General features: G+C 46.5%; 5 protein-coding genes across 5 annotated transcripts; 1 reads left to right on the top strand and 4 right to left on the bottom strand.

The window, feature by feature from the left end:
- Positions 1 to 2,883: 2,883 nt before the first annotated feature.
- EDB93DRAFT_1249095 (uncharacterized protein) lies at positions 2,884 to 3,515 on the bottom strand (the record flags this gene model as incomplete). Its single annotated transcript, XM_041452802.1, has 3 exons — positions 2,884 to 3,197; positions 3,263 to 3,326; positions 3,393 to 3,515. The coding sequence occupies 3 exons, from the start codon at positions 3,513 to 3,515 to the stop codon at positions 2,884 to 2,886; spliced, it is 501 nt and encodes a 166-aa protein (XP_041309016.1).
- Positions 3,516 to 4,813: 1,298 nt separating this feature from the next.
- EDB93DRAFT_1239922 (uncharacterized protein) lies at positions 4,814 to 7,838 on the top strand (the record flags this gene model as incomplete). The annotated part of the gene is made up of 9 exons (XM_041451695.1): positions 4,814 to 5,050; positions 5,117 to 5,260; positions 5,372 to 5,626; positions 5,686 to 6,010; positions 6,056 to 6,521; positions 6,584 to 6,593; positions 6,675 to 7,452; positions 7,504 to 7,641; positions 7,672 to 7,838. 9 exons carry the CDS (start codon positions 4,814 to 4,816, stop codon positions 7,836 to 7,838), a joined length of 2,520 nt encoding a protein of 839 aa, XP_041309017.1.
- Positions 7,839 to 14,294: 6,456 nt separating this feature from the next.
- EDB93DRAFT_1060897 (translation initiation factor eIF 4e-like domain-containing protein) lies at positions 14,295 to 15,659 on the bottom strand (the record flags this gene model as incomplete). Its single annotated transcript, XM_041444822.1, has 3 exons — positions 14,295 to 14,450; positions 14,503 to 15,034; positions 15,088 to 15,659. Coding segments are annotated over 3 exons (1,260 nt in total), but the record flags the coding sequence as incomplete, so codon positions are not given.
- Positions 15,660 to 16,715: 1,056 nt separating this feature from the next.
- Positions 16,716 to 19,017, bottom strand: EDB93DRAFT_253699 (major facilitator superfamily domain-containing protein). Its single transcript, XM_041455864.1, has 14 exons — positions 18,715 to 19,017; positions 18,637 to 18,663; positions 18,555 to 18,583; positions 18,453 to 18,501; positions 18,324 to 18,401; positions 18,187 to 18,271; positions 17,784 to 18,136; positions 17,634 to 17,730; positions 17,392 to 17,584; positions 17,283 to 17,340; positions 17,202 to 17,233; positions 17,122 to 17,139; positions 17,000 to 17,067; positions 16,716 to 16,944 (listed from the first exon to the last, which is right to left on the bottom strand). Exons 1-14 carry the CDS (start codon positions 18,903 to 18,905, stop codon positions 16,924 to 16,926), a joined length of 1,299 nt encoding a protein of 432 aa, XP_041309019.1. The 5' UTR covers positions 18,906 to 19,017; the 3' UTR covers positions 16,716 to 16,923.
- Positions 19,018 to 23,656: 4,639 nt separating this feature from the next.
- EDB93DRAFT_1082978 (PAP2 superfamily-domain-containing protein) lies at positions 23,657 to 25,480 on the bottom strand (the record flags this gene model as incomplete). The annotated part of the gene is made up of 7 exons (XM_041445729.1): positions 23,657 to 23,757; positions 23,823 to 24,200; positions 24,254 to 24,511; positions 24,559 to 24,873; positions 24,926 to 25,023; positions 25,071 to 25,195; positions 25,241 to 25,480. The coding sequence occupies 7 exons, from the start codon at positions 25,478 to 25,480 to the stop codon at positions 23,657 to 23,659; spliced, it is 1,515 nt and encodes a 504-aa protein (XP_041309020.1).
- Positions 25,481 to 26,759: the final 1,279 nt, after the last annotated feature.

Here is a 26,759-nt window from a genome sequence, read left to right on the forward strand (position 1 = left end):
GGTGAGCTCTGAACGTGCGGATAAGAAAGTGAGTCAAAGATCAGAATAAGAAGTGAAACATGCAGGGGCACGATCGTGCAGCTGCGGAGCTAAGTATAAGTCGCATGTGCGACTGCGCATCGGTCAGAGATCAGGAAAGGAAACAGGGTAAAGGGGATGCGTTGTGCATCGTATCATAGGTTACCGTCCAGATGGTAAGGGCAAGGGGACTGTCCGCAGGATCAGTCAGGTGGTGGAACGGAGCATGGATATGCTTCGTCAGCGAAAGGATCCGGCCAGATGTACTACTGGCTTGCTGAAGCGACAGGTAGAGAGCGAAAGGGAATGCGAAAATGACAAGGATGACCAGGGTAAGGTCAGGGTAAGGGTGTGATGCAAGGGCTGATACAAGGAGGATCAGGAGAAAAATGGTAGGGGCCCCAAGCATCTAGATGTTCTTGTAACAGGCGTGGTGTCGAGACGTTGTTTTGTCCCCCGAGTAGCCATCGATGATTCCGTGGCAGTGTTGCCATCCTCTGCACAATTGTCGGTCTGGTCAGCCTCGGGTTCAGAGTCGTTACCAGACTCATCACTGGTACCATCTGAGGTAGTGGAAGTGCCGTCCGAAGTGCCGTCCTGAGTCCCTATCACTTGGTGGAACTACTCTTTTAGCTTAGATAGAAATGTATTAGTTTCTCTATAATTTGCAGGCAGCAATTACATACCTTTCAGACCCTTTGTCGACTTGCACGCACTGGTTGTGAGAGTGGCGGTGCGTGACACTATGGGAATCTTCCCCATACTGAAAGTCAGAAGCTTGGGTTTCGATAGCTTCGTCTGCACACTGTGATCTGAGAACTAAATAAAAACAATCAGTTGTTGATTGAGTCGACGGAAAATAAATGAATGATCAAACCATGATGTCCTCCTCCTTGTCGATGTTGCTAAGCAGTACTGACGGCTCTTTTTCAAAATGGTAGGGATCATTTTGATAGGCTGTCTTCAGCCCCTTTTTTTGTCATTTTTCTAACTTATCTTGCTTTCTTGCTTGATGGTGGGTGGCCTGTTGCAATTCCAACCCTGGAGGGAGGCCATGTCACTAGTGAGCAAAATATAACATCGTAGCAGCAACTTACCTTTGTAGCTTGCTTTTTCAGTTGGTCATCGTTGTAGTGTTGCGGAAGTCCGGTTTGGTCTGGTTCAGCAACAAATTTTGCGAACACTGAACCGGACCTCACATCCGGGTGTCTTAATAACCGAGGGTCTTATATAAAGTTGTGTAAATGTAATGACACCACAATTACACTTTGGATAAGACTGCTTGCCAGTCCTCGATTAACACGGTCTACGACTTTTCCTATTTCGTGGTAGATAACGTGTGAGTTCTTGGGAGGCTCGCTAAACTAATCTTTTATTAAGATCAACCTAGCTGGAGCTTTACTTTTCTTAATTGAAACTCAAATCTCTTGTCTAGGAATAAGCTTCTAGACACGTAATTCGGTTTCTGGAATGTATTTGCCTAGGAAATCTCCTTCTAGGCTCTGGACTTGGATACTGGAACTAGTGAGACGTGGTCTCAAATATACAAAATATGACCAAGATCGCTTGGTCTATGGACACCTGACTGTGAGACAATGGTCTCAAATATACGATATATGTTCAAGATCGCTTGGTCTATGGGACAACTAGTGAGACGTGGTCTCAACAATATGATAGATGACTAAGATCGCTTAGTCAAAGGGCACAGAGCAATGAGACAAAGGGGTCTCAAAGACAATATATGTGACCAAGAACGCTTGGTCTATAGCACTAAATAAGTTTCTAAGGTAAGAAACTTATAATCTCAAGGGAATTCTTTTCCCTGCACTTGTCTCACTTCAAAGGGACTAACTTTGCAAGTGAAATATCTGAGAGGCAGATTGCTACAAATGGGAGATCATATTTTTTTTGGGGGAGAATGGGCTCTCCTTATATACATTTTGTGTGGGAAAGTAACCTAGGTTCACAAACAATAAAAAATAAGGAGGACCAATCAAAATATTGGGTCAAACCCAATAAAAGAATAAAATACAAGTGAAAGATGGAGCTATGACATCATTGTGGAGCAGAACATTCTGGAATGTGGAGTAATGACATCATAATGACATCAAGAGTGACATCATTGTGGAGCAAAAGATTCCAGAACCTTCCATGAGTGAGTCAGAGTGAGTCATTGTGGAGCAGAATATTCTAGAAGGAAATGACATCATGAATGATGTCATTGTAGAGTAGAATAATCTAGAGCTTGATGACATAATATCTTTCAACAGAATACCTGCAGGAGTATCTGTGGAGTCTTATGACATCATAATGACATCATACCCTATGGGTACAATTTTATGAAGTGTCAGGTGAGTCAAAGCATCCTAATGAAAAAGTAAAGTAAAGAAACACTAGAGAAAAGTAGGTAACAAAAATAAGACAGTTGGCAGGAATTGAAACACAGTTGAAAAAAATAATGCAGTTGGCAGGAATTGAAACACGGTCTTTTTGGATAGGTTTTTTATACGCTTTGTACTTTTCTCTATGGTTTTCTCTAGCCAAAGTGAATAAGCCAAAGGCAAGGCTATACCTTAACCTTCATTTCTCTTCTCACATCAACTAGGTCTAAATGTGATTCCCATCTCACATTAGACTTTTTCCGTCAAAACATATTCAGATCATGAAACTTGGGGAAAACTGGAAATATGGACCATGGTTTGAAACCAAGGTATGGGTTGACTAGTCTGAGGACTAAGCTAACAGACTTTATCTTTTGAGGGTCACCTAGTATTCATGTCCATGCATGATTCCCACATCATGCAGGACAACACATTGTAAATATACTCGATTGTACTATAGCTAGTAGTAAGGAGTACTGGTACACTACTGTGAAGCAGACTCGGAGGGGGTGATGCCGTCGATATCTGTCTCATGATCCATGTCAGTAGCTGCATCCGTAGTTACCCCGTTATCCTGGTCTCCTTCACAGTCACTTTCCTCCTCAGAGCCCTCACTCGTGACCACTGACCTGCTAGCCTTGTGTTTGCGCAAGACAGCGTTGTTGGGGTCAACAAGCTTGGGTGCAGGGCGTGGGATACGAGTCGAGCGACGTGCCTGAGCGGGAAGCACAGGCAGTGGAGTATCGTCGTCGGGATCATTGTACCATCGGATTTGACTGGCGTCGAGGAGAGTTCCATCTGCACCCAGACCACACTGGTCAGCCATGTTGTGAGGGGGAAAGCTTGAAGAGAGTTGAGCTTACCTTGAATTTGATCCATTTTAACTTCCACCAAGTTCATGAGTGCCAAACAATTCATGTAGCTACCCTAGAAAAAAAACGACCCGTTAACAAATACATTAGCACTAAACCAAATTAACCAAAGTCTCCATACCTTATCAGGTTCTTCCTTTGTAATGTTTGGGTTAGTGGTAGGCAAACAAACCTTCACGGACCTTGCCAGTGTGGCATGGTCCTTGTGAATCTGATTCCAAGCGAAAAAGTCGCGAGTAATCATGTCATGTTCAGTGTATTGTGTGTGTGGGTGATGTCATCTCGTATGTGTGAGTAGCCTAAAATGGAAGCAGTTCAAAAAGGTTTGGACGCGTTTGGACGCGTTCAACGTGTTCAAGGAATGCTGAACGCTGGACTGGACCATCGGTCCAGTTCAGCCTATACTCTGAACGTTGAACTGGACCGTGGTCCAGTCCACAAAAGGTCCGGTTCGAACCGCGGTTCAGAACCGAACCTCCGCATCACTACATCGTTGACGACCGCTCGTGGTGCACACAAGTGGTTCCATTTCTGGTGGCGAACCTGGAGCACCCGATTTTGCTTGCTTAGAGGTGGCCTTGCGAGGAGCCATGATTGTTGGACCTGGGACTCAGTAGTTTTTATAGTGCCGTGCAGGAAATAAACACTTACAATCCAAACCTTGAATCATTGTTGATTCGTGAAATGCAGGGTAAAAAGCTGTGTTAAATTTTGGAATGATAAAAAGGTATGAACGTACCTTTACAAAATATTTTAACTGTCATGGACACCTCAGTGAGCGGCTCACTGAAAAAACGGTATAGAACTCACTTCAAACACTTGCCATGCTCTAACGAATATTACAGTCCTGTATCGCCATCCACTGAGGCCACCTGTAAAGACAGAAAAATCATTATAAAAAGGCATGTTAACCCTTCTCGGTTCCCCAAAATACTCACCGACTCAGTGCAGGCCAAAGGTTGAAACACCTAACGTCAAGCGTCATATGACGGAGCCCACTGAGCCCATGGTCCCACTCCCGCCATTTCGTCAAACTCCTGGCCCTGTCACGGTATCTCAAACATACCTGCAAAGACTCATTGTGGAGCGTTGGGAGGCGGAAGCGAAAGCCTGTGAGAAATCAAAACAATTGCGACTGTTAGAAATCGCACCAGGCCCAGCTGTTACCATCATACAAGCAAGTGTGAGAAGGCTCGTTATTGAGCGCTGGGATGCAGAGGTGAAGTGTTGCGAGGAGGCAAAGCGGGCACAATTATTGGAATTCCTCCTGGCTGCCCATGGTATATCCAGACTAGTGTAGTGTCGTTGTAGTGCCGTTAACCCAACCCTGACTGCAAATTTTCAATGAGTCCGAAAATTGTGGAACTTACTGATCAGATTGCACTTTGTGAGGGCAGTGGGGGTTGTGGGTGACCCTGCTGGACCATTCAGATGACCTAAAAAATTATGATACATGTCAGAAATGATCTTGAAGCTGAAACAAGAAAAACGAACTTTGATCACTCACCAACAATGCCGCACAGCTGCGGTTTCTGTGGCAAGATGTTCCCTTCAAAGGGAAGCGTCAAGAAGCATATAGCTATTCGCCCTGAATGTAAAGAAAAATGGGAGTCAATGGTGGAAGACACAGACAGTGAAGGTGGCCTACCAGTGGATCATTCATCTCCGCTTCGCCGCTCACGCTCAACATCTTTTGATCCTGATGACAACCCAGCAGCCTCAAAAACTCGGCGGGTGACTGTGGAAGATGTTGCCAATGAAGATGACGGAAATTTCATAGTCAACAGGCGATATTTCGAGCAGTGCCCTGATGCCAGCTGGACATTGCGGGAGGGGCAAACGAAGTTTGAAAAGTATCAGCAGGATAAGGAGGATGAGGGAGAAGATGAATGGGCACCTTTTTGTGATAGGGAGGAATGGGAACTTGCGGAATGGCTTATCAGAAGCCTTGGGCAGACTCGTACAGACGAGTTCCTGAAGTTACCAATAGTAAGCTCATTGGTGACCACTGAAAAAATGTGCTTACCATAGCGACAGACTTGAAACCGAACACAGCCATCCTTTCACAATAACTGATCCTTCCTGCAAAAAGTTGACGAGCTTCCTCATGGACCTGCGTGGAGTTGCAAGAAGGTCAGCATTCAGGGAAACCACACCAATGAGAATGGCCAGTTATTGCACGAGGATGTCGAGCTTTGGACACGGGACCCTGTAGAGTGCATCAGAGATCTCATCGGTAATCCTTTATTTAAGGAACACATGGTATACGCACTCGCACGAGCATACACCGACCATGAAGGACTTCACTGCATCATCAATGACATGTGGACGGTGGACTGGTGGTGCGACAAACAAGTAAGTATCTGATCCAAAAAATTGAGTGAAAAAAATAAGCACTGACCTGCAATGTTCAGAAACAACTGCTGAAAGGTGCAACTATTGCACCTGTCATTCTCGTGTCAGACAAGACATGTCTGTCGCAGTTCCGAGGTGACAAATCTGTGTGGCCTGTGTATCTTTCGATAGGGAACATCGCGAAAGAAAAACGAAGGGAAATGTCAGCGCGAGCAACAGTTTTAATTGGGTACTTACCGGCAGGCAAGCTCAGTTGTTTCACATCGGATTCACAATCCCTTGCTAGTTACAGACTCTTCCACCATTGTATGTCTCTCCTGCTTCAACCACTCATTGCCACAGGACGAGATGGTGTTGAAATGGTCTGTGCCGACTCAATGGTCCGTTGAATATACCTGATCCTTGCGGCTTATGTGGTGGATTTTCCAGAACAATGTCTTGTGGCATGTTGCAAAGAGAATCGCTGCCCAAAGTGCCTGGTCGCGGCGGATGAAAGAGGCGATCCACTGAGTTCGCCAATGCGGGACCCCGAGTTGATAAAAGAGATCTTAGAGAAGCGAAAAAAGGGTCAACATCCAACTGAATTCAAAGACTTTGGATTACGCACCGTCTACAGTCCTTTCTGGGCCAATCTCCCACACACAGACATATTCCTTGCTTTTACGCCTGACCTCCTACACCAGCTCCACAAGGGCATCTTCAAAGATCACTTGGTCAAGTGGTGTCTTGAAATCGTTGGTGAAGCTGAGATGGATGCATGCTTCAAGGCAATACCAGACTTTCCAGGTCTTCAGCACTTCAAAAAAGGAATATCAGCAGTCAAACAATGGACAGGCATGGAACACAAACAAATGCAACATGTTTTCATAGGGTTACTTGCCGGTGCTGTCCCAAGGTATGCTTGATGTCACTTGTGGCTTGAACTTTGTGCTAACATAATCAATTTTCATTTGCCAGTCAAGTGCTGGTAGTCGCACGAGCTATCTTGGAATTTTCTTACTTTGCACAGCTGTGAACACACACATCCGACACCCTCCAATTTCTCGAGAACGCCCTTGCGGTATTTCACGCCAACAAAGATATTCTGCACGAGCTTGGAGTACGTGAACATTTTAATATTCCTAAACTACACCAACTCTCGCACTATGTCCAATCAATCTCGTTGTATGGTACCACTGACGGTTTCAACACCGAACTTCCAGAATGCCTCCATATCGACTTCGCTAAGGAAGCCTACCAGGCTAGCAACAAGCGGGATTATGAGGAACAAATGGCTCTGTGGCTTCAATGCCAGGAAGCCGTGTTCTTGCACAGTTCCTATCTCGAATGGCTGTCTGTGCAGTCTCAGTCGGCCACCATAGCCGGTCATGCTGACTATAATCACAACATTGATTCAGACTCGGATTCTGAGATGGAAGACTTGCAATTTGAGTCTCGTGCTGCCCCCGCCAAAGCACCTCCTGTCATTGGACAATGTGTACTCCATGTTCTCGCCAAGGCACCTGCGCACCCTCGGACATCCGTTCAGCAGCTCATCACTGCACATGGCGCAGTCTCATTTCTTCCAGCCCTCAAACTCTTCTTACACAAGCATATGCCAAAAAATCGCATTGTCCCTGGTCCACAAGATCATTTTGACATTTTCCGGCAAGTTGTCATTGTTGCTCCGCTGGATCCGCGGGTAGGTGAATCACCAAGGCGATGGCGCATTAGAGCAACCCCCGAAGTATCTCCTGGTCCTGGCCGGAAGCCAGGATCCCCTGCCAAATTCAATATGGCGCTGATCAACAATGGTGCTCGGACCACAAATTTACAGACATTAGATGGTAAGTGATTGTTACTATTTCGCCATTGCAAAATTCATATGGAAGCTGTAGGTGCACAAGTGGCACAAGTCCGTGTCATTTTCACACTGCCTCGTCAGTTCGGGACGTATTCTCGAGCTTTGGCTTACATTGAATGGTTCATGCCATTTAGGGAGCCAGACCCTTTCTCTGGCCTGCTTCAGGTATCTCGTTCGACTCGACAACTGCATCAAAACGCAGCTGTGATTCATGTCGACAAAATTCTTCATCCATGTCACTTGATACCAAGGATGGGACAATCCATCAACTCCGGGTGGACAAGCGCAAACGCCTATAAGTTGGCAACTGATTTTTATCTGAATACATTCATTGACTTAGATACTTTTTGTATTTCCGCTATTACTTAGTACTACACTGCTCCATGATACTATGATCTGCTACTGTTGCTACTGGACTACAAGTCACTCACAGCACCTCTGGTAGCTCTGCATAGCCCTCACTTCGGCTACATAGGACTATAGAGTAACTCGGTTGACTATATATCACTACTGTAGCTATGTAGGACTATGTAACTGTCACTAGTACTCCCACCATTTTGGTTTTTTCCTGATGTGCTCTTTCAGATTCTCCTCGACGAGACCATGCCTTGCTCTCAGAATATGACGGCTGACATGTGCGCGCATGGAGTCCGTTTTTGCCCCGCACAGCGGACATTCCATCAGAGCTCCTGATTCTGTGGCAGCAAGTTGCTGGCTTGCTTCAGCGCATATGATACCTGTAGAGCCTAGTATAGTAGTATTACAATGTCAGAAAGCTTTATTTGAGTAGTAGCTGGAAATGATAAACTTACCATCAGGAAGAGCATAAGGAAAAACAGACGGATCAGAAGGAGGAGGGACATGGAGAACAGATTTGACAGTAATTGATGTCCATGACGTCGTTTCATTCATTGATCACATGCAATCGCAACTCATGTAGTGATGCCGGAGTCCGGTTCGGAACTTCGGTTCGAACGCGAACCCTTCTGAACCGGACTGTCCGTTCGGTCCGAGGTTCAGCCTACGGTAAGAACCGAACCTATTATTAGGTTCAGCGTTCGGCTGATGCCTCAGATTTGTGAACCCATCTGGACCCGTTCGAACGCGTTCGAACGGTTCTTTCCTTCTGTCTATGATCCACTTGAGGTCCTCAGCTTATTGCTATCCATCTATCCTAATATTTTTTCTGATCACCTGGCAACAAACTCATATGGCCATTGGCAGTTCTGGGAGCATTGATCTCCAGAACGGCTCTTACTTCACAACCAAAAGACTGAATGCATTTCTGTTAGTGACGTCTGACTTCCTCTGTGATCTATTCAATGTTTTGGTAAGCCCTATGTTAATCGTTATTAGGATTATAATTTAATCTATGTTCAGAACATATCTTTGGGATGCTCGTTCAGGTACTTGCTTTTGCTTCAACATCAATCAACTGTTGCAGTCATTGCATGGCAACAATATGTTCAAGGTGCGTCGCATTTTTCTAATCTCTAACCACAAATTTTGGTATAAATGAGCTACTACAGGTATAATATTCACCCTTCTGGCTGCGAGAATGTCTTGCGCACTTGGATCCAATGGCCAACTCAAAGACGCTAGCGCCATCGATTGGTACAATGATCCCGACAATGACACCCCCATGCTTGCTCCACCTCCGCCTCCTGCATCCAATGGCAAGCTAACTGCCTTCGTGTCTCGCTCAGGCCGAGCTGTTAAACCGACAGAAAAAATCCGCAATGCTGGCAACACAGCTCCAGCCAAAGCTGCCAAACGAGTGGCTCCAGTGCCTCCCCAAGGACAGCCCGCACCCAAGCGAGTGCAATGTGGGTCCCACAATGACGATGACGACGAACCCCCTGCACTAGAAGATTGCTCAGATGATGAAGAAGAGGCCAAAGAAGCTTACGAGCGGACCAAGGTATTTGGAGACAAGGATCGTGAGGATCGCAAGCATAAGAAGAAAGAGGAGCACAGTGTGGATTTGAAGGTAGTATTTACTCAGGAGAAGGGACGCATCAATCCGCACACCCAAGAACCCGAAGACGGCTGGTGGTGCGAGATCTGCAGGTACGTTTTTACTTTTACTTTGAATGTCACACGCATAACTAATGTCAATTTAAGAGCCAATGATGTACCCACCAATCACTGCTTTTTCAAAGGCAGTGTTTCGACTCGCCACACCCATATCGCTCGAAACGCGAAGTGTCACTTTCCAATATACCGCAACCGCTGCAATGAACGAGGTATCAAGATGCATGATTGGGCAATACCTCCTAACTGCAAAGCAACTGACGAAGCGCAGCAAACATTAGATGCCTCCCTTACGGCTAAAATTCCTGAATTCACCAAGACCAGTCTAATGGATTACATTGTCGAGCTTATCGTGTCTGAGGACGAGGTGAGTGTTTTTTTTTTTTGTAATTGTGACTTAGGATATTCATGCCATAGATAGGTGTTCCAACTCGTTGACAAGGGACCCTTTTGTCGGCTGCTTCAATACCTCCGGCCTTCCCTTTCAGACAGGGACATTCCTCATCGCACAAAAACTCGAGACGAAATTCTTGAACGGGCGCAGCTTGCCGTTCAACGTGTGAAGGAGAAGCTTAAGGAAGTTGATAGCAAAATTTCGATCACGTTCGACTCATGGACATCCAAACCTGGTGTACCTTTCCTCTCCGTCACCGCACATTACATTGACTCCCCAGCCGGGAAACCTCACGAGTGGGAATTGAAGACAGAGCAACTTGCATTCACCATCATCAACTGGCAATCACAGCGGGAGCAACATCGGAAGAATCCTGATTCAAACTATCAATAACTATGGCATCCGCACTAAGGTTGGATGGTTTACGGCTGACAATGCTACAAATAACGACACAGCAATTCAGACCGTTGCTCTTGCTATCGACCCTTCCGGCAAGAAATGGATTGCTGGTGAGCACCGCGTGCGGTAAGTGAACTATTTAATATCGTGATCTATATATGTTGATGTCTATTCAGCTGTATGGAGCACGCCTTGCACTTAGCCGCCAAACACTTTGTCGAGGAGGTCGCACCTACACCAGCAAGCGTTCTCCTCAAGAACATGGCCGATGAAGACGAAGACGAAGAATCAACTGATTTCGAGGTTGCCGACACTGCAGGAAAAGCCCTTGCGCTTGTTACGCAGGTATGTGTGTACCCTCGTCTGACTAACACTATTTAATGAACCCTTTTTTTAGATTCGGAAATCTCCCCAAGCACGCACCTTCTTCCAACAGTGCTGTGTCGAGGTCAACGAGCCGAAGCTGGAGCTTTTGAAATGGATTCGCACGCGATGGGCCTCGCTCTTTGGTATGTTGGAGCGCACCCTTAAGCTACGCAAAGTCAGTTGGTTTCTATTACCATCCCTATGCACAATACTAACTCAATTTTATCTGCTGGCAGGGGGTGAATAGATTCATACAACTGGCGGATGACAGTGACTGAAGTCCCAAAGTTGCAGGGCAAGTCATATGGAGTGTTCAAGCTTTCAGCCTGAAGAATGGAAGAAGTTGGAACTGATGCATGACGTGCTTCAGGTATGTGCGAGTGTCCAGTCGAGTCTCAAATGTTGTATTAACCTACTGTATAACCAGGAACCTGCCAATGCTCAACAATCGTTTTCGGCGACTCGCGAACCTACCATATGGCGCGTGATTCCAGTCCTCGAGTATCTCCAACAAACTTGGCAAAACATGGCTGGTTCGTCAAAGTTTGACGACTTTTCATCCGCGATCAACTCTGGCCTCGACAATATTTGCAAATGGTACCACAAAATCGACGAAACTGATGTTTATTTCGTTTGCCTCAGTATGTATTTTATTTATTATGATGCCCTATCTAATGTACAATGTAGTGCTCGATCCTAACTATAAGGTGGCATATGCGAAGGGTAAATGGGAGCCTCGCGACTTTGACGAGGGCATGAGAAGCTTGCGGAAGGTTTTCGACAAATATTATCATTGCAATGTCTCGCCCGCCACTGCAGAGCCAGCTGCTGTGGCTCCTTCCTTGCTTGCTCGCCAGGGGTCATACGGCCATAGCTGGATGCGCGATGCTGTCAAAACTCGTGTTGCAAATGACACCGCAAATCGAAGACCTCACCAGGAGCTCGACGAGTACCTTGCTGCCCCATTAGAAGATGTTGAGAATATAGTGGCGTGGTGGGGCGTGAGTTTTTTCGCATCGTGTTTCCTTGCAAGTTGACTTAAAATGCCTTTAGCACCATTCCATTCAATATCCCACCATCTCTCGCATTGCAAAGGATTACCTCGCTATTCAAGGCTCTGCCGTCGCATCTGAACGAGCGTTTTCGAGTGGCAGCATCACTGGGACCACACACCGTAATCGGTTGTTGCCAACAACATTTGAGGCCCTACAGCTGTTGAAAAGTGGGTACCGTCAAGGCCATATTTCCGCAACGGTTCAAGCTGAGTTTGCTGCTGCTCACGAACACTCTGCCATGGACGAAATTTAGCTACTCATTTACTGTTCATGTATTTCTTGCAATTTTTGTCAATTTATATGTAGCGTTCGAGCGTTCGAACGCGTTCTGAACTCGAACCGAACGCTTGTGAACGCGTTCATCAGCGTCCGGTCCAGCGTTCGTCCTCCTTGCCTGAACGCGACCGATGGTCCAGTTCGGCGTTCGCATTTAGAGGCCTAAGAACCGAACCGAACCGGACTTCGGCACCACTAAACTCACGTGTGGTGAAAAAAAAACCAAAGCATTCATTTTGCAGAGGAAATCAGCTATAACACAAGGAATTTATTAATCTACATACTTAGAACTACTCTAAGGTACCTATAACCACCACCTCCCCCAAGTTGTGGAAAGATTTTGTTGAGATCCGAAGGCGCTGGAGAGAAGTTCGGATGACAACGTGAGATAACGCCAAAGTGGCTGAAATTAAAGTTTTTGCTTACGGTAAGCAAGTAGTCAGTGTTTCGGATTTCGCCGTCGCATGCCTCTTGCGCACTACTACTCTTAAGCTTATCATACGACTACAAGCTATTACCTATGAGCTGGCGTTGCTCGACCTTGCCTCATAAAATTTACATGGGAAAACTGACCATGGTGTCACAAGTCCAAGGGGCCTCGAGACGGTTTCCGCATGAATTTGCAGTCAATCCCGACAGTATGTATGTCAAAGGATTAAAGGCAACAAATTCAGAGGTACGTAGTGTGGGTATGGCTAAAAATAAGCCTCAAAGACGGTAACGTCGCAATTTTATGGTTCATGTGTCGGTCGAGTACCATACTGGCACATATCGTCCATTTTTCTAAATTAATTGCACCGTCTTAACCGTCATACAGGAAATTCGTGTGCGCTGGCAGAACCAGCATAACATCATATGGCTAAAAATAAGCCTCAAAGACGGTAACGTCGCAATTTCATGGTTCATGTGTCGGGCGAGTACCATATTGGCACATCGTCCATCTTTCTAAATTAATTGCACCGTCTTAACCGTCATACAGGAAATTCGTGTGCGCTGGCAGAACCAGCATAACATCATGATGATATTTCTGTCGAAATAGCGGGGCTACTAGGAAACCCGAAATCTACGATAAGTCCCATTCTACAGGTCATCAGATTCTAACACTGGTTCCCACTAGTGATGATCCAGATATTCGCCAACTCATAGCAACGGATTTTCAATCTTTCCACACAATGGATCTCGCATGGTGATCTGGCATTATATTGGGTTGTAGTATTCATCCAAAAATATCACTACAGAAGACGAATTTCAGACTTTTTGGGCTCGGTCGTTCGTTCGACGCAGTCAGGCTACTATCGAGGGGATTCCGGCGGACATGTGCTTGCCCTATCGCCCTGAAGAACGATTGTCAGCATATAAAAGCAAGCCGTCTTCCTACTCTCCTCTTCAGAAATTTATTTCCCTGCATATCATATCATCACAAACAATGCGTTTCTCCTCTGCGATCGTCCTCTTCGTCGTTGCTGCTTTGACATCTGCCATGCCCCACGACGATGGCACTCTGCTCGCTAGGAAGGCACAGTGCTCCACGTTTTGCGTGAGAGATTCACAGTGTCAAGGCTGCCCTGGGGGATACTGCGTGAGTATCAGCAGTTCGTGTCCTGGATTTAACCACATACTTACTGGCATGACAGACCCCCCTCTTCTGTCAAGTGAGTCGCGTTTCAGCGTTGATACCAGTCCTGCAGCATGATTTTGGTACTGACGCGCGAGTTAGTAATTTGCAGAGTTGGCTTCTAAACAAATTTTCCTGCCGCTGCAGTCGAATGATAGGGATCTTAAAGTATGAGTAGGGTGCTTGCTCGTAGTGGTGTTCGCAATATGATAACGTTTGACTGCTTCGAAAGTTTTGATTAAAAGTTGTGGTACGGTGGAAGTAACCTCGATGAACGGTTCTCAGTCCGCTGCGTCGGGTAAGAGCTCGCCAACTGTGTGGCAATACGACCCCGATGTTTCAGACTTGCGATTTGCATCTTCGCCCGCCACTGCCAAATGATAAATCCCAAAACAGGTCCAGTGATTAATTTACATCTTAGCGCATGATGTGTGATTGCAACGAATTTTGTACACGAACAAGATATAAATCAACACACGAGAGTAACCATAAAGGCTACTGCTGAAAAGTGAGCTTGGATACAATATACATCTTTGTCAAGACTTCTTCCTTGGTTCTTCTTGTCAACGTTGCTCCATTAAGAACTGGCTCCAATACGACAAATCCGCATAGAATTATCGCTTTCCTCTCCACGCAGATGTACCCCCGATGGGTATGCTGAAGCTCCCAAAAGATGCAGCAGCGCTTGGCGGAGTTCCAACATCGCTCGTTGGACTAGTGATGCCTCCAGACGATCCTTTATGTCCATGAGCTGCAACGCCAAATGAGGAGCGGAAGGAAGACGCTGGAGCCGACTGTATGGAGAGGAATTTGTTGGGTAGCGGTCGGTCATCGGTGTTGTACTGATAAGGAACCGTTATCAGTTGTGTTCCTGTGAGGTGGCTAGGAACTAACCTGAAATTCGAGACCAATATTATCCGCCTCGGAAACGTCTAAAAGCTTTACCAGCTTTCTACCTATCCCATTTAGCCTCTCGACGTCATCTTTGCTCCTCGTCCATACTTGAATCCTGTCGACCTTGCTCCGAAGACTAACCACCGCACCACAAATCTCGTCCCCTTCCTCAAGCTCTTCACCAACCAGCGCCATCGCAAGCCATTGCCAACAACGGTCTAGAAGTGCAGAATTATTCTTCATTGTCAGAACCCACTTGCCGCCGTTGGTGTTTGCTGGATCCTCCCACATCGGTTTAATTCCCGATTTAAAAATGTGGTAGTTGGAATTACGCTCCAGTTTGGAGGGTGGTTTCAGCCAATTGAAGTACCGACAAAATGACTCCACCGTATTGAATTCTCCGATGACAGTCAGACCAGCTTCATAGTCTTCTGTCTCAGGTGGAGCGGAAAGGAAGGGTGTGCCGCCCTCTTCAGTAGCTCCCTTTTGATGAGTAAAAGGTGCTTTGGATTTCGTGTCATGGTAGACCGTCCTACACGTGCAATTAGATGGATAATGCAGTAGACAAATAATAGAAATCTTCACCAAGGAAACTGTAGTGGATGCTCTGGCGCTTTCATGGTAGCTCCTGGTGTCTTCGGATCCTCTACCATCTCAGCTTCCGGTGGACGGGCAGACCCGTCGACGCTCAGCGATCTCGCTTTAGCCAAGTGCGCTGTGATCGCATCAAGAGATGGAATATTCTTGTACCCCTTCACCTTCTTCTCAGTTTTCAACTCCTGATTAAGCTCTTTAAGATTCTCCTGAGTCAACGGTTCTGAAATGGCGAGTGGAGCATCCTCTGGTATCGATGGAGTTGTGGATTTCGGTGGTGTAGCAGCAGTTATAGCGGTGAGCGCCGGAGACACCGAGCGAGTGGAAGGAGCATTAACGGCTACTGAGTCGTTCGTGGACGTAGTACATAGTGAGGTTTGCGATCCTGTGCGCAGGAGTGAAGCAGCGAGACGTGGGCGAGCTGGGGATGATGACGGCGTGTTTGTACCGTTGCCAAGATTGATACGAGCAGCGAGCTGGTTCAAGGATGGCGGCCGAACGGATGCTCGCTCTGGCTTTGGAGCGTGCATAGACGCTTGCAGCGAGTTTGGTGGACTAGACATGGTTGTTAGACTCAAGTCAGCGATAACTCCAAATCAATCAACCGACAACAATAACATCAACACCGCATTCAAGTTTTGACATCGTTTCAGGGACTCGCTGCTTGTCAATCTTCAAAAACTTTCCCTTCGATTGTCTGCAGTCCCACCAATTTGCGATATTTTGGCATCGTCAGAAAATAGGAAGGTGATGGTGTAGTGATTGGCTTAAATTTCTGCATACAAGACCTGGCCAGGCGAGTTCCACTATTTCGTAAACGTTTGGACTACCGTAACTGCTAACACAGCTATCGAGTTCTATCAAAGTTCGCTTGACTGAAGGAATTCGCAAGCTCTCTTAGAGTGAGTCCTCGCCAGTTTGACATCTGTTCAGAATCTTCGGTTATCCCTCAATTTAGGTGTCGTTGCGGCGACCCACCGCAAACGTCAAACCCTATTGCCGAATTCAAGACCAACGATTCCAGCACAGAACCATCAGTTTAATCTCCCTGATGACTGATTTGCCTGCTTGCTCTGTCTGTTAATCTAAAGTCACCGGAAGGTGGGTACGTCGTCGTTCAGGTCCATTTTCCACCTGGTCTTGTGATGAAGTTGCATATTATACCGAGTCACGTAGTACGTAACGATATGATGCTATGTTGACGCCTGGCTTACCATAGTAAGCACAACATACAGTTTGATACATGTGGAAGCTCGAGGACGTAACCTTTCGCTTCTCGTGCTCGATATACACTCCTGCAACCACTGCGGTCCAAGCCCGACCAACTTGGTGGTAAAATTGCCAATGAGTTCAAATGAACTCTAGCTGTACTAACCTTATAAAATGGGCTAATAGCCTGCATTGCAGCCATATGATACCTACCGAGTCATGCACCACGTACATGTCGCGAGCGTGCCGCCAGTCAGAGCGGTTCAAGAAATGACTTGGACAAGCACTAAGTTGTACATTTGTAGGAGTCAAAATGATCGATGACGATCGCGGAAATGAAGCACGTCGACAATGAATATGTGTAGGAATATGCGGTGGGTACTTGTGTAGCGTTTAGTATTACAACCGATGAATTCTCTCGCACGCATGAACTATTGCACATGGAGCGAACCCTCTGCGCAGTAGTTAACGCGCTAGAGCACCAGAAAAAGTACAATTAATTAATTCAAAAAACGTATTCCTCAAGGACAACTTTCTAATACTTCGAGTTGAGCACGACGCTGTTTCTTCTTCAATCTGCCTTCTGACAACATTACCCGCATGATAATATACAACGCGCTACCAGCTAGCGAAATGGACCTATGATCCAGTGAATCAGAGTCGAACTTTGATGGAGGAAAACGGCATGACTCACCCCGGAGAACAGCGCGGGTATCCACCATGTATAGTTCGATGTCAGCAGAGCGCCGGATATGGGTGTTCCTATGTGCGATGAAACTTAGAATTTGACGCAAGTAATGTCAGAAATTCACGTACCAATCAGACTTCCAAATCCTGTAGTGAGCGCGTGCAAATTCGTAAGAACTTCAGAGTGATTATAATTTGCCAAGACTCACCGCTCAAACAAAAGCAGATACCCATCCGTGCGCTATGATGCATTTTAGATGATTCGTTCATAAAATTAAACCGTCACTCACCCAAGCTCAGATAGGTCAGGAGTTAAATCAGCCATAAGTGGGACCCATGCCCCGATGTCTGCACCACCCATCAACTTCGATACAACGGAGTGGAAAGAAAACTACTTACATAGCCCTGCAAAGTAGCCATACAATACACCAAGCGCTATGGCGCTGCCCAGGTTACTCAATCCAATCAAGCCCAAGTTGAGTATACTGCATGAAACCGTCGCGACTATGGTCACATTCGGGACTCCTGTGAGGGCTGCGATGAAACCTGATGTGACTCGTCCCACACAATTGGAAGCATTTAAAACCACCAGCTAGCGGCATTGTTAGTAGATACAAAACTTGCATAGCGTTAGATCATACAGAGTAGAACGAGAATGTGGCGCCAATACCGTGCTTGATAGTGTCGAGTTGGAAGAAGAACATCGGGTAGTAGAAGCCAGTCTGGAAAAGAAAGCCCCTACAGGATGGTTATTTGGAGGAAATCGACAAAAGGTGCGTTGGAGGCCTCACCCTGCTATCATGAGACTAAACGGTACATCGCGAATACACTTTTTAGCTGCCACAATGTAGTTCACCGGTGTCGTTGGTGGATCAAGGCGAGTTCGCATGCATAGACATGCGATTAGAAGGAGCCCGCTGATCAACCCTGCGCTAGCACGGACAGCATTGGCAAAGCCGAGAGGACCATTCAAAAGGTTATTGAGCATAATCGGATGGATGGTAGCGCCCAACGAAGATCCTGAAGCGACGAAGGTCAAAACCAGCGTGCGTTTTCGTCGGAAATAATGGGAAACGACAGCCGTGCTCGGGACAAACATGAGCCCCGCCGCAATACCTGAACCTAATCCTTGAGCAAGGAATATCTATACAAGATCAGAAGATGAAACCATATAGCTAAGGAAAGTTACGTTACCTGGTAATACTGATCAGGTTTTGCCAATGATAACATGAAGAGACAGAAGCTCTGTAGGAGTGATCCGACAATCATGAGATGGTAGCTAGTCCAGAATGCTGAGTATCGTCGAGTACCTCCAACAAAATTACACTCACAAATATCCTCGGTCATACAATGAACCTGATAGAAGGCCTACAGAGGTGACTAAAAACATGTTCAAGCTCCCTATCCATCTACAAGAGACCTTGAGGATACCCGCCATGGAGACCGAAGTAGAAGCTCACGATATAGATGACGATGTTTCTTTCGTAAGGTAGTGTTGGGTATAAAAATCTGGAGGGTAAGAGTTAAGCATTCATCTTTCCTATCATGCAAATCAATATTACCTTGGTATACACCAAATGCAGTGGCATAACTTGACACGTATGGTCATACACCGTTCTTAGCCAGCACCAGTAATCGACTCACCCGTAGCCGCTGAACTGCACAAGAAACCTAGACAAATCGATTAAGACCTGATTTGCTTGTCCAAATAACAACTCTTACGCTCCAAAAACAGTTGCCCAAGCTGCCAGGCCACCTTCAGGGAACTCGTCCGACAGTGAGGGAGGGTCGGAGACCTTGATATCCGAGACCTTGGTGTCTGGATATACTTCCACTAGTATGCCCGAGTCCTGCTTATCCTCGAGATAAGGGACTCCTGTATACAGTGATTGAGGTTCGAATTCAGACGCCATTCAAAGTTGGGATAACTGACAGTCGCAACTGCATATATAAGTACATTGACCCTGACCTCCCTCGAGTCACGAGTAGCGAGAGCGTGTAACCAGACGTAATATCGTTGCAGTAACTCTGAGCCTTTTGCGACCGGCACTCACTTTGGTCACAGCCCAAGTTTATAATCAAAGGACTCCAAAATGCTTGAAATGAAAGCCCAAATTACCCTATACGCCAAACATCGTCAGCAAGATATGACAATATGCGTAAACAGAGCTGATTTCGTTCCCACTGTACTGAACCACAACAGGAACGATGAATCAGTTGACAAACCACGGCGGCCAAGAGTACCGTGCGTGGGGCGTATGAATCTGAGTTGTACCCAAATTGTGTCGTGTATCGGGTAGTTTCTCAACAATGGCACAATCGGGCCGATGGGGCTGTATACTCGGCGCCGGAAGCATAGGAGACCGGTAGGCGAGCAAAGTATGCTCATATACCCTAATGGCGCACAGGGCTACAATGCTAGCGTTGTGCCACATGCTATGTCATGCATCATGCATCACGTCTGAGACCCTGGTCCCTGAAGGTCAGCTGAGCCAAAGGTCGTGATCTAAACCTGGCTGGTTCAAGCCTGAATATTATATCTCCTTTATGAGATAGTGTGTGTATGCGTGCGCTGCTGTGGAAGAGCAAGACTGATCTAAATCGACGCACAAAAACTGGGAGAACGCCGGCGGATTGTGTGACCTGAACTTGGGTTACAAAGTTGCCGAAGGGCAGAGCTTAACCATGTCGAACCGAATTTCGGACAGCTTTGAGATTTCGCAAGGAATTAAGCTGTACGATCAAGCTTGGAACAGCGGAGTGTGTGGTCCCATGCCATGACGATCGAGGCATCGGGGGTACCGCAGGACCACATTTTCAAGTCGCCGGTATTTGCCGTAGGGTATAATCTCACGCATTAGGAAGGTGAGCGGGTTCATGTTCTACTACATAGTACGCGACTTACCGAGGTCTGTAGAAATTCTTTCACACTCATGTCCTAGCGTCGTATCTTTCTGTTCGACAGCTAGCGCGTATAGATACTACCGCTCCGACTTCACGGACACCTAAAGGCACTGGTTTGGACACGCCAAGGAACAGCGGTCCCTCAGGCCTTACGTTTTAACACTAACGTACAACAGACGAGCCTCTGGCGTCCAATCTGAAAGTCCCCTCGAGAAATTTTTGCCAGCGCTCGTCAAGGGACTGCAGTGCCTCCTTATTTTACAATTCCAACATACGACTGACAACTGACGTCCAGAAATTGATATTCCTAACCCTGCTTTTTGTATTTGTGGACTGTCAGTCTGTCACAGTGGACAGCAACCATATCAGGATCCTTTTCCGCATTTACAATATTGGCTTGAAAGTCTAGAACAATGACGGCTGACAACTGTCAGACTCCTGGCCTAGAGAAGATACTTTCGAGGAGTACAGGGTAAGCATTCGTTGATTTCCGTCCTGTCTCTTTCTGATACCACTACACTTGATCGAAGTTCTATACTCGTGACTAAATTGTACTACGGCGGCGCTGGCAATCTATCCACTTACGACCAAACTTGGGACATGGCAACCACACTCCAGGATTGCAAAGACTGTTGCACATTCATCGCAGGTCTCGCAGCCTGATCCTTCTGTACCACTTACGAGGACCAATGAATCTGTTGACTAGTGTCGTTACAAGGAACAGGTGTATGAATCCAATGTTTCGCGAAGCCGGAGGTGAGAACGAAGGTGAATGTCTCCACTCCAAAGCTTATGCTCGTTATGAAGGCCCGACCATTCTGGCTCGCAAATAAAGCTTGTCATGGGGTACTCGTCCATGTTTTGGAAGGAGCTGTTACGGCAAGGGTGCTGCCGCCGTAAATAATGTCTGTCAATGCGTTTTTGTCGTGTCAGCTCGGTTCCCACCAGGGCTCGACATATCCTACGTCACACAAGCTAGAAGTTCGTCCATATCGCGAGTCATCATCTTGCTACGTGTTGTGCTTACTGGTGGAGTGTGGACCTGGATAACGAGCAAGGTCCGAAATATTTTGCACAAGTACTATGCATACAAGACAAAATTATGGTATAATCCGTTTAAAAGTCCAACCCAAGGAATATCCTTCAGGTACCGTGCTTCAAAATAACTCGCAATTGCGCAACCCTACCATTAACTGGACGTAGTCATGTTGCAGTAATAATAGTCCTATTGCAAGGTGTTATTGACTGCACGGTTGAATCGAGTGGTGGAGCTTACTGCGACGGTCACGGTGTAGCAACAAGATGTCACGTAGCCACTCGAACAACTGCCTGAGTAGCATTGGCACTGCTCATCATTAACATACCCCGACGAGCCCTTAGCAGTACGGGTAAGCACAGATATCTTTCTATACGTATGGATTTCTCTCACCTCCTCGCAGCAACGAAGTTCACCGTCACCACAACTGGTCGAATTTGACTCGGGTGAGGCCCTCATAACAGCGGCCATAACATAGGCTTGGGAAAGGAGAAGGAAAATGATAGAAATTCTAAAGATGCGAGCAGACATGTCGAGGTTCAAATCTAAGGGAGTGCCGTTCCATGGGCAGATACGACCTTATAAACGTGTCGGCCTCGCGTGAACGCTTCCATGCCGCCGCGAACCTGTCGGTGATACCAGTAAAGTAAGTTGAAAGTTAAATTTGATTGACTTGTTACTAGGCGCTCGCCGAGGGATCCCCGAGCTTGCATGGGAGCGGGTTCACTATGACCCTGCGTGGAGACGAGTGGCCACTAGTACTAGGTTCTTCCGAAGTACTTCGGCTCCACAAAGAAAACAAAGTAGAGATATGGGTTGACCCGAATTGTAGGTTCAAGTTTAGATGACGCTTTTCGTGTAGACGGATCATCGTTGCCCCACCAGAAAGTAAATTGTCTTATTCGTGGTCAAGAGGTTTTTGCCGCCGCTGTTCCTACTAGTCGGGCAAGTCAGAGGCAAATTTCAGCTGAGGTTTTCGAGGGCTTCCAAGTCTTGTCATCTTGCCCTTTGTTTCTTCGGGAGCTTTGTGGAGCCCCCAGGGTAACAATTGGCAGTTTGTTTGAAAGCAAGTTTTGTCGAAGTATGACTTTGGTAATTTTTCACACTCGTCATTAAGATTAAAAACACCTTCGATATCATCGAAGCTCTATTTTTAGACACAACGTAGATAGCAACCAAACAACCACAAATCTATGACGACTGTGATTCGTGGAGTTCCATTTACATAAACCAAGCCGAAGCCCGAGAGCTCTCGTACTAGGTGTCAATCTCCGTCGCATTAAATGCTGCCAAAATGGTATTGGCATAGAGCGACTCTCGCAGATATCAAGGCTCCAAATTCTAGTTAAACCGAAATAAATCGGTGCTCGGGGCTATGTACGTTACTGGTAGGCTTTTAATCATCGCACTTTGAAAACTTCATACCTGGGCCCAAGCACCAGTAGTGGAATTGACCAACATGCACATTAGAGAAGACATGCGAGGACACAAAAAATACCATCGAGGAGCGTGCACTGTCAATGAATTAGTGACTGTCACTCTTGCAGAATCGCCGTAGACGAGCCTGTAGATTGTACAATTATCAAGTGTTGCTTCCAGTCCTACCAAGTATGCAGGTGAGCACAATGGATTCTCGCTCAGCACACCAACTGATGTACAGCTGTCACAGTAATCATGCGATGAGGAATTCCAATCCAAAGCAATGACTCGTCAATGTTCAGTAGAAGTTCCACACCAAATTCCAAACACACCTTGGCTGGCAATCAGAGACGTTGAGCGCTTTTGGTACAGATTCAACAGCTGGTTGAAAAACGTGAATGTTCAGTAGCTCCACACCAGATTGCTGATAGACTTCAACTGCCAAAAGATGCTGGCATTGCAGTATCATATGAAGGTAGTACGACCACGCACATAAAAGCTATGTCACACGAGTCACTTGCAAAATACGTCTCTCCTCTGCAATTGTCCTCGCCGTCGTTGGTGCTTTGGCATCATCCACCTCTGCCATGCCCGCTGACGCGACTGGCGCCGATACTAGTGAGTCGTAGTGACTGTCCCTCGGCCGTTCTAACTCAACATGCCAAGACCGCCCTTCTGGGGTTTGCGCGAGTATTAGTAGTTATCCCGGATTTTATACACGACTCACATGCATGGATTGTTTCACTGCCATAGTAGAGACGATAAACATCGAGTGAAATTGGATGTTACAAATCCACCTTCTCATGAACTATGTAATACACGAGAACGAGGAGGAGGGGCCCGCCTTGATTCCGATCTCGAATCGCCTGTAGAAGATCAGCAGTGAGTGAAGACATCGTGGAACAATTCCATCGACTGCATACAGGATTGCTAGGGAGGACGGTTTCAAATTCCAATTATTCACGAAGAAAACCGGTAAACGCAGAGCCATTGCAAAAGTCGGAGCACCGTCCAAAGTGTTTTACCTGAGACCCTGATCTCAAAGGTAAAAGTCAGTACACCCACGTAATGTGAATATTCTTAATGCCGCAATGAAAGATCCCTCATGTAGATGCAGTACTGCAGATTCCTTCTGCTCACAGGCAACGTGTATATGCCAATAATTTTAATGTCCTATACAGTCACTCCTTCCTATCAAGTACCACTTTAACTTTCATCTAAAAAAATCAAAGACGGCTCACATATCACTTTTCCCAGAGATCCTGAATTACTCACTGCATACATAATTCATCGCCAGTAAAGCTATCACCACGGCCTGACGCCCCAGCCCAAAAGGGCAAATGTGACGGGCAAACCTTCGCCAGCCAACATTGCCATTCCAGCATAGACCACTACTTTGGTCAACACTGAATAATGATAAAAGTTTGTCTTAGACTTCGACACCTATCAAAGAGACGGACGATGCACTAACCATCAGCATCATAGTGCTTCACTTCTTTGCGTTGAATCGGCCCGTTACTGTTCTCGAGCTCGGATCCGCCGTAGATTTCCCCATTGGCTAATGGTGAAGCGTTATTCAATTTTGCACCTCTTCTCTTGACCTCACTTGTTCTTCCCAACGCTGATCTCTCCTTCATTGCGCTGACCTCTAGGACGCCAGGAAGGTCGATAACACTCGGAATCGCGCGCAAACTGCTTTCAACTGGCATGTGTTGGTAATCTGTCGCAGGGGTATAGAAGCGTCGGTGTGGCAGGTCGAAGGAGGATGCAAGAAACCGGAAAAGTGGAGGAAGAACGAGGTGCAGGAGCGATTTGGCGAAAATTCGCCATACAAAAATTACGAGGATGCCTACAGAGACATGTAAGAATGAACACAAGGTGGAAAAAGCAACAGAGACGGACCGATAACGACCTTGACACAAGCCAGAGTACACCACAAAGCTGTATCCTCCCAAGTCCACAGGGTTCCTTCAGGTCCGGGCATCACAGAACTCAATAAGCGCTCGTCAACACCAGAGTACACGCTGTGCCACCGGGATAGTGCAATGCCAAGGAGGCTAGAGACAAACGCGATGGCATCCTCAAAGCAAGGACAGTCATCGACAGGATGTGGGTGGTAATGCACAAGAAGTAGACAGATAGGAATCATCGTCAGCGGAACTGAAAAAAAAATGAGTAGGAATACCAGCAAGGATGGAAGGTATCACCTGTCCAGTGAGTAGTCGCCAGCCAAATTCCAAACGACTCTTTCATAATCACATAGGCCCCCCAGATTATGATTCCAAGAAAGACACCGACCGTGCAGTCGGTGAAGGAATGCATGCCTGTGTACAAGCGGCCGAAGACCACAGTCACGGCATATATCACGAGAATGGCGCATGATGCATAGTAAATCGACGATGAGATTGCGGCTGATTGAATGTAGGCGTGTCTAACATAGCCAAAGATAAAAAGTGCCATGGATACGCTGTTGGTAGAATGCGTTGAGGGAAACCCGTATTCAAGATGATGCGTCCCGATGGCTGAGAAAACGCGGTCAACGAATTCTACTATAAAGTAATCCCATTCACTTACTCAATCGCGTTACAGGAGGGGCCAATGGACGAGGTGAACAAATAAGGTCCTTCAAAAACGAAACAATGTAGACTCCGGAAGCCAAGACAGTCACTAAGCTGCTTGCGATTTGAGTTGCAATAATTGGTGGACAAGTGGATCGTACCCTCGTCCGAGCTCCTCGTAGCCAAAGAAAAATGTCAAGGGAAGGCCAATCATGAAGAAGGTGTGGGTGCCAAGAGTTGAACTATAGAGGAAATACAAGTCCAACCAGGGGTGTCGCATGCATTCCTATAGAAAGTGATGAAATACATGAACATGTTGAAATAAAACAACACGAGCCTGCATCCGGGCCAATATTTGACTTTCTCGTTTCACCGAAGTGAGAATTCGGGATCGTATAGTTGCTCTCCACCTTGGAAGTAATGTTTCGTACACATCCTCAACATACGGTGCATCGGTGTCTAGCTGGGAATGTTCTAGTTTGTCAGATTGAGAGATGAGGATGGGTATTTTATTATGGTCGTGAAAAGTGACAGAGGATAGCGCATGTGCGTTGGACGCCTGGGTCGACATGAGCCAATCTGGGCAAGCGGGGTTCAGTTGAAAGTGTAGCAAAAGCTAATAACCTTCCCGTGAGAACATTACTTTATAAGTATCACCTTCTAAATCGGGTCATCAAAATTACAAGTCCCTCGTAAACAGTGGGGCTTATGGAAACTCTACATGTTGGCTGAGTTGGCTCCAGTGTTTTTGAAAAAGTTTTAAAGGTGGCACGAACTTTGCACGAAGTAGGCGGTGACTATGTGGACCGCATAGGCCGACGCTGTTGTAGGAAGTACGCTCAGCGTTGGTGAACAACAACTATATTAATATGTTCAAAGTACCTGTAGGAAGTACGCTAGAGTATTTTAAATGAGTACAAGAACTGTGTGCAAGAAAGACAAAAATATGTACCTCAGTGTTGGTGAACAACAACTGAGGTACATGGACAATGAGGACGCAAGATACTTATGCAAATGACGATGGAGCTTGAATATGATATGAAGTAGTAGCCATGCGGTGCGAAGTAACAGCCATATGGTACAAAGTGGCGAGGTTGCACCCTCGACTCTATCATAATGTTAATCAGTCCAAAAGTAGAGAAACAATGACCAAGAACAAATACCCTTCAACTCTTCGATCTCCAACACACCCCCTCGTTTCTCTAATCTCCAACACACCCCCTCAACCCGCCACAAGGGACAGACCCGAACAGTGAGCCATGAATGCAGGACACGGGAGGACTGTAGTAAAAATGTCGGCGCTGTTGTGGTGGGTAGAAACCCAGATAGGTAAGAAGATGCCGGCATCAATGTGCTGTCTGATAAAGTGATAGTGCAAGTCAATGTGCTTCGTTCTGGAGTGATTAGTGGCCTCTGCAGATAGTGTGATGGCACCCGTGTTGTCTGCATAGAGCTTGAGAGGAAGAGTGAAGGCGATCTTCAGGCATTCACAGAAAGATTTGATCCAGAGTCCGTCCTGGATCGCCCCCGTCAATGCCATGTACTCCAATTCTACGGAAGACAATGCCTGGGTGGTCTGTTTCTTTGCTGCATGTGAGATAGGGCCACCGTGATAGTACCAAACATATCCTGTAATGGAGATGCGATCCTCAGGAGACATTGCCCAATCAGCATTGCTGAACCCATGGATGGTGCTGTCCACGTTCTTCCCTCCATAGTGGACCCGATAGGATAGTGTCCCGGAAAGATAGCGAAGGATGCGCTTTGCAGCGGCATAATGATGAAGCTCCGGGTTGGAATTATGTTGTGCAAGCTTCATGACGGCAAGGGCAATGTCAGGATGTGTGTAC

This window comes from Suillus bovinus (genome assembly GCF_016758785.1).
Source record: "Suillus bovinus strain UH-Sbo-P2 chromosome Unknown EDB93scaffold_18, whole genome shotgun sequence".
Lineage (NCBI taxonomy): Eukaryota > Fungi > Basidiomycota > Agaricomycetes > Boletales > Suillaceae > Suillus > Suillus bovinus.

Bases quoted from the DNA above. Each gene is read 5' to 3' on its own strand.
- EDB93DRAFT_253699 (XM_041455864.1), bottom strand. From the start codon at position 18,905: ATGGCGTCTGAATTCGAACCTCAATCACTGTATACAGGAGTCCCTTAT. The intron at 18,137-18,186 runs GTAACGTAACTT...GATCTTGTATAG, and splicing joins AACCTGATCAGTATTACCAG to ATATTCCTTGCTCAAGGATT. The intron at 17,341-17,391 runs GTAAGTAGTTTT...TGGGTGGTGCAG, and splicing joins TGGCTACTTTGCAGGGCTAT to ACATCGGGGCATGGGTCCCA.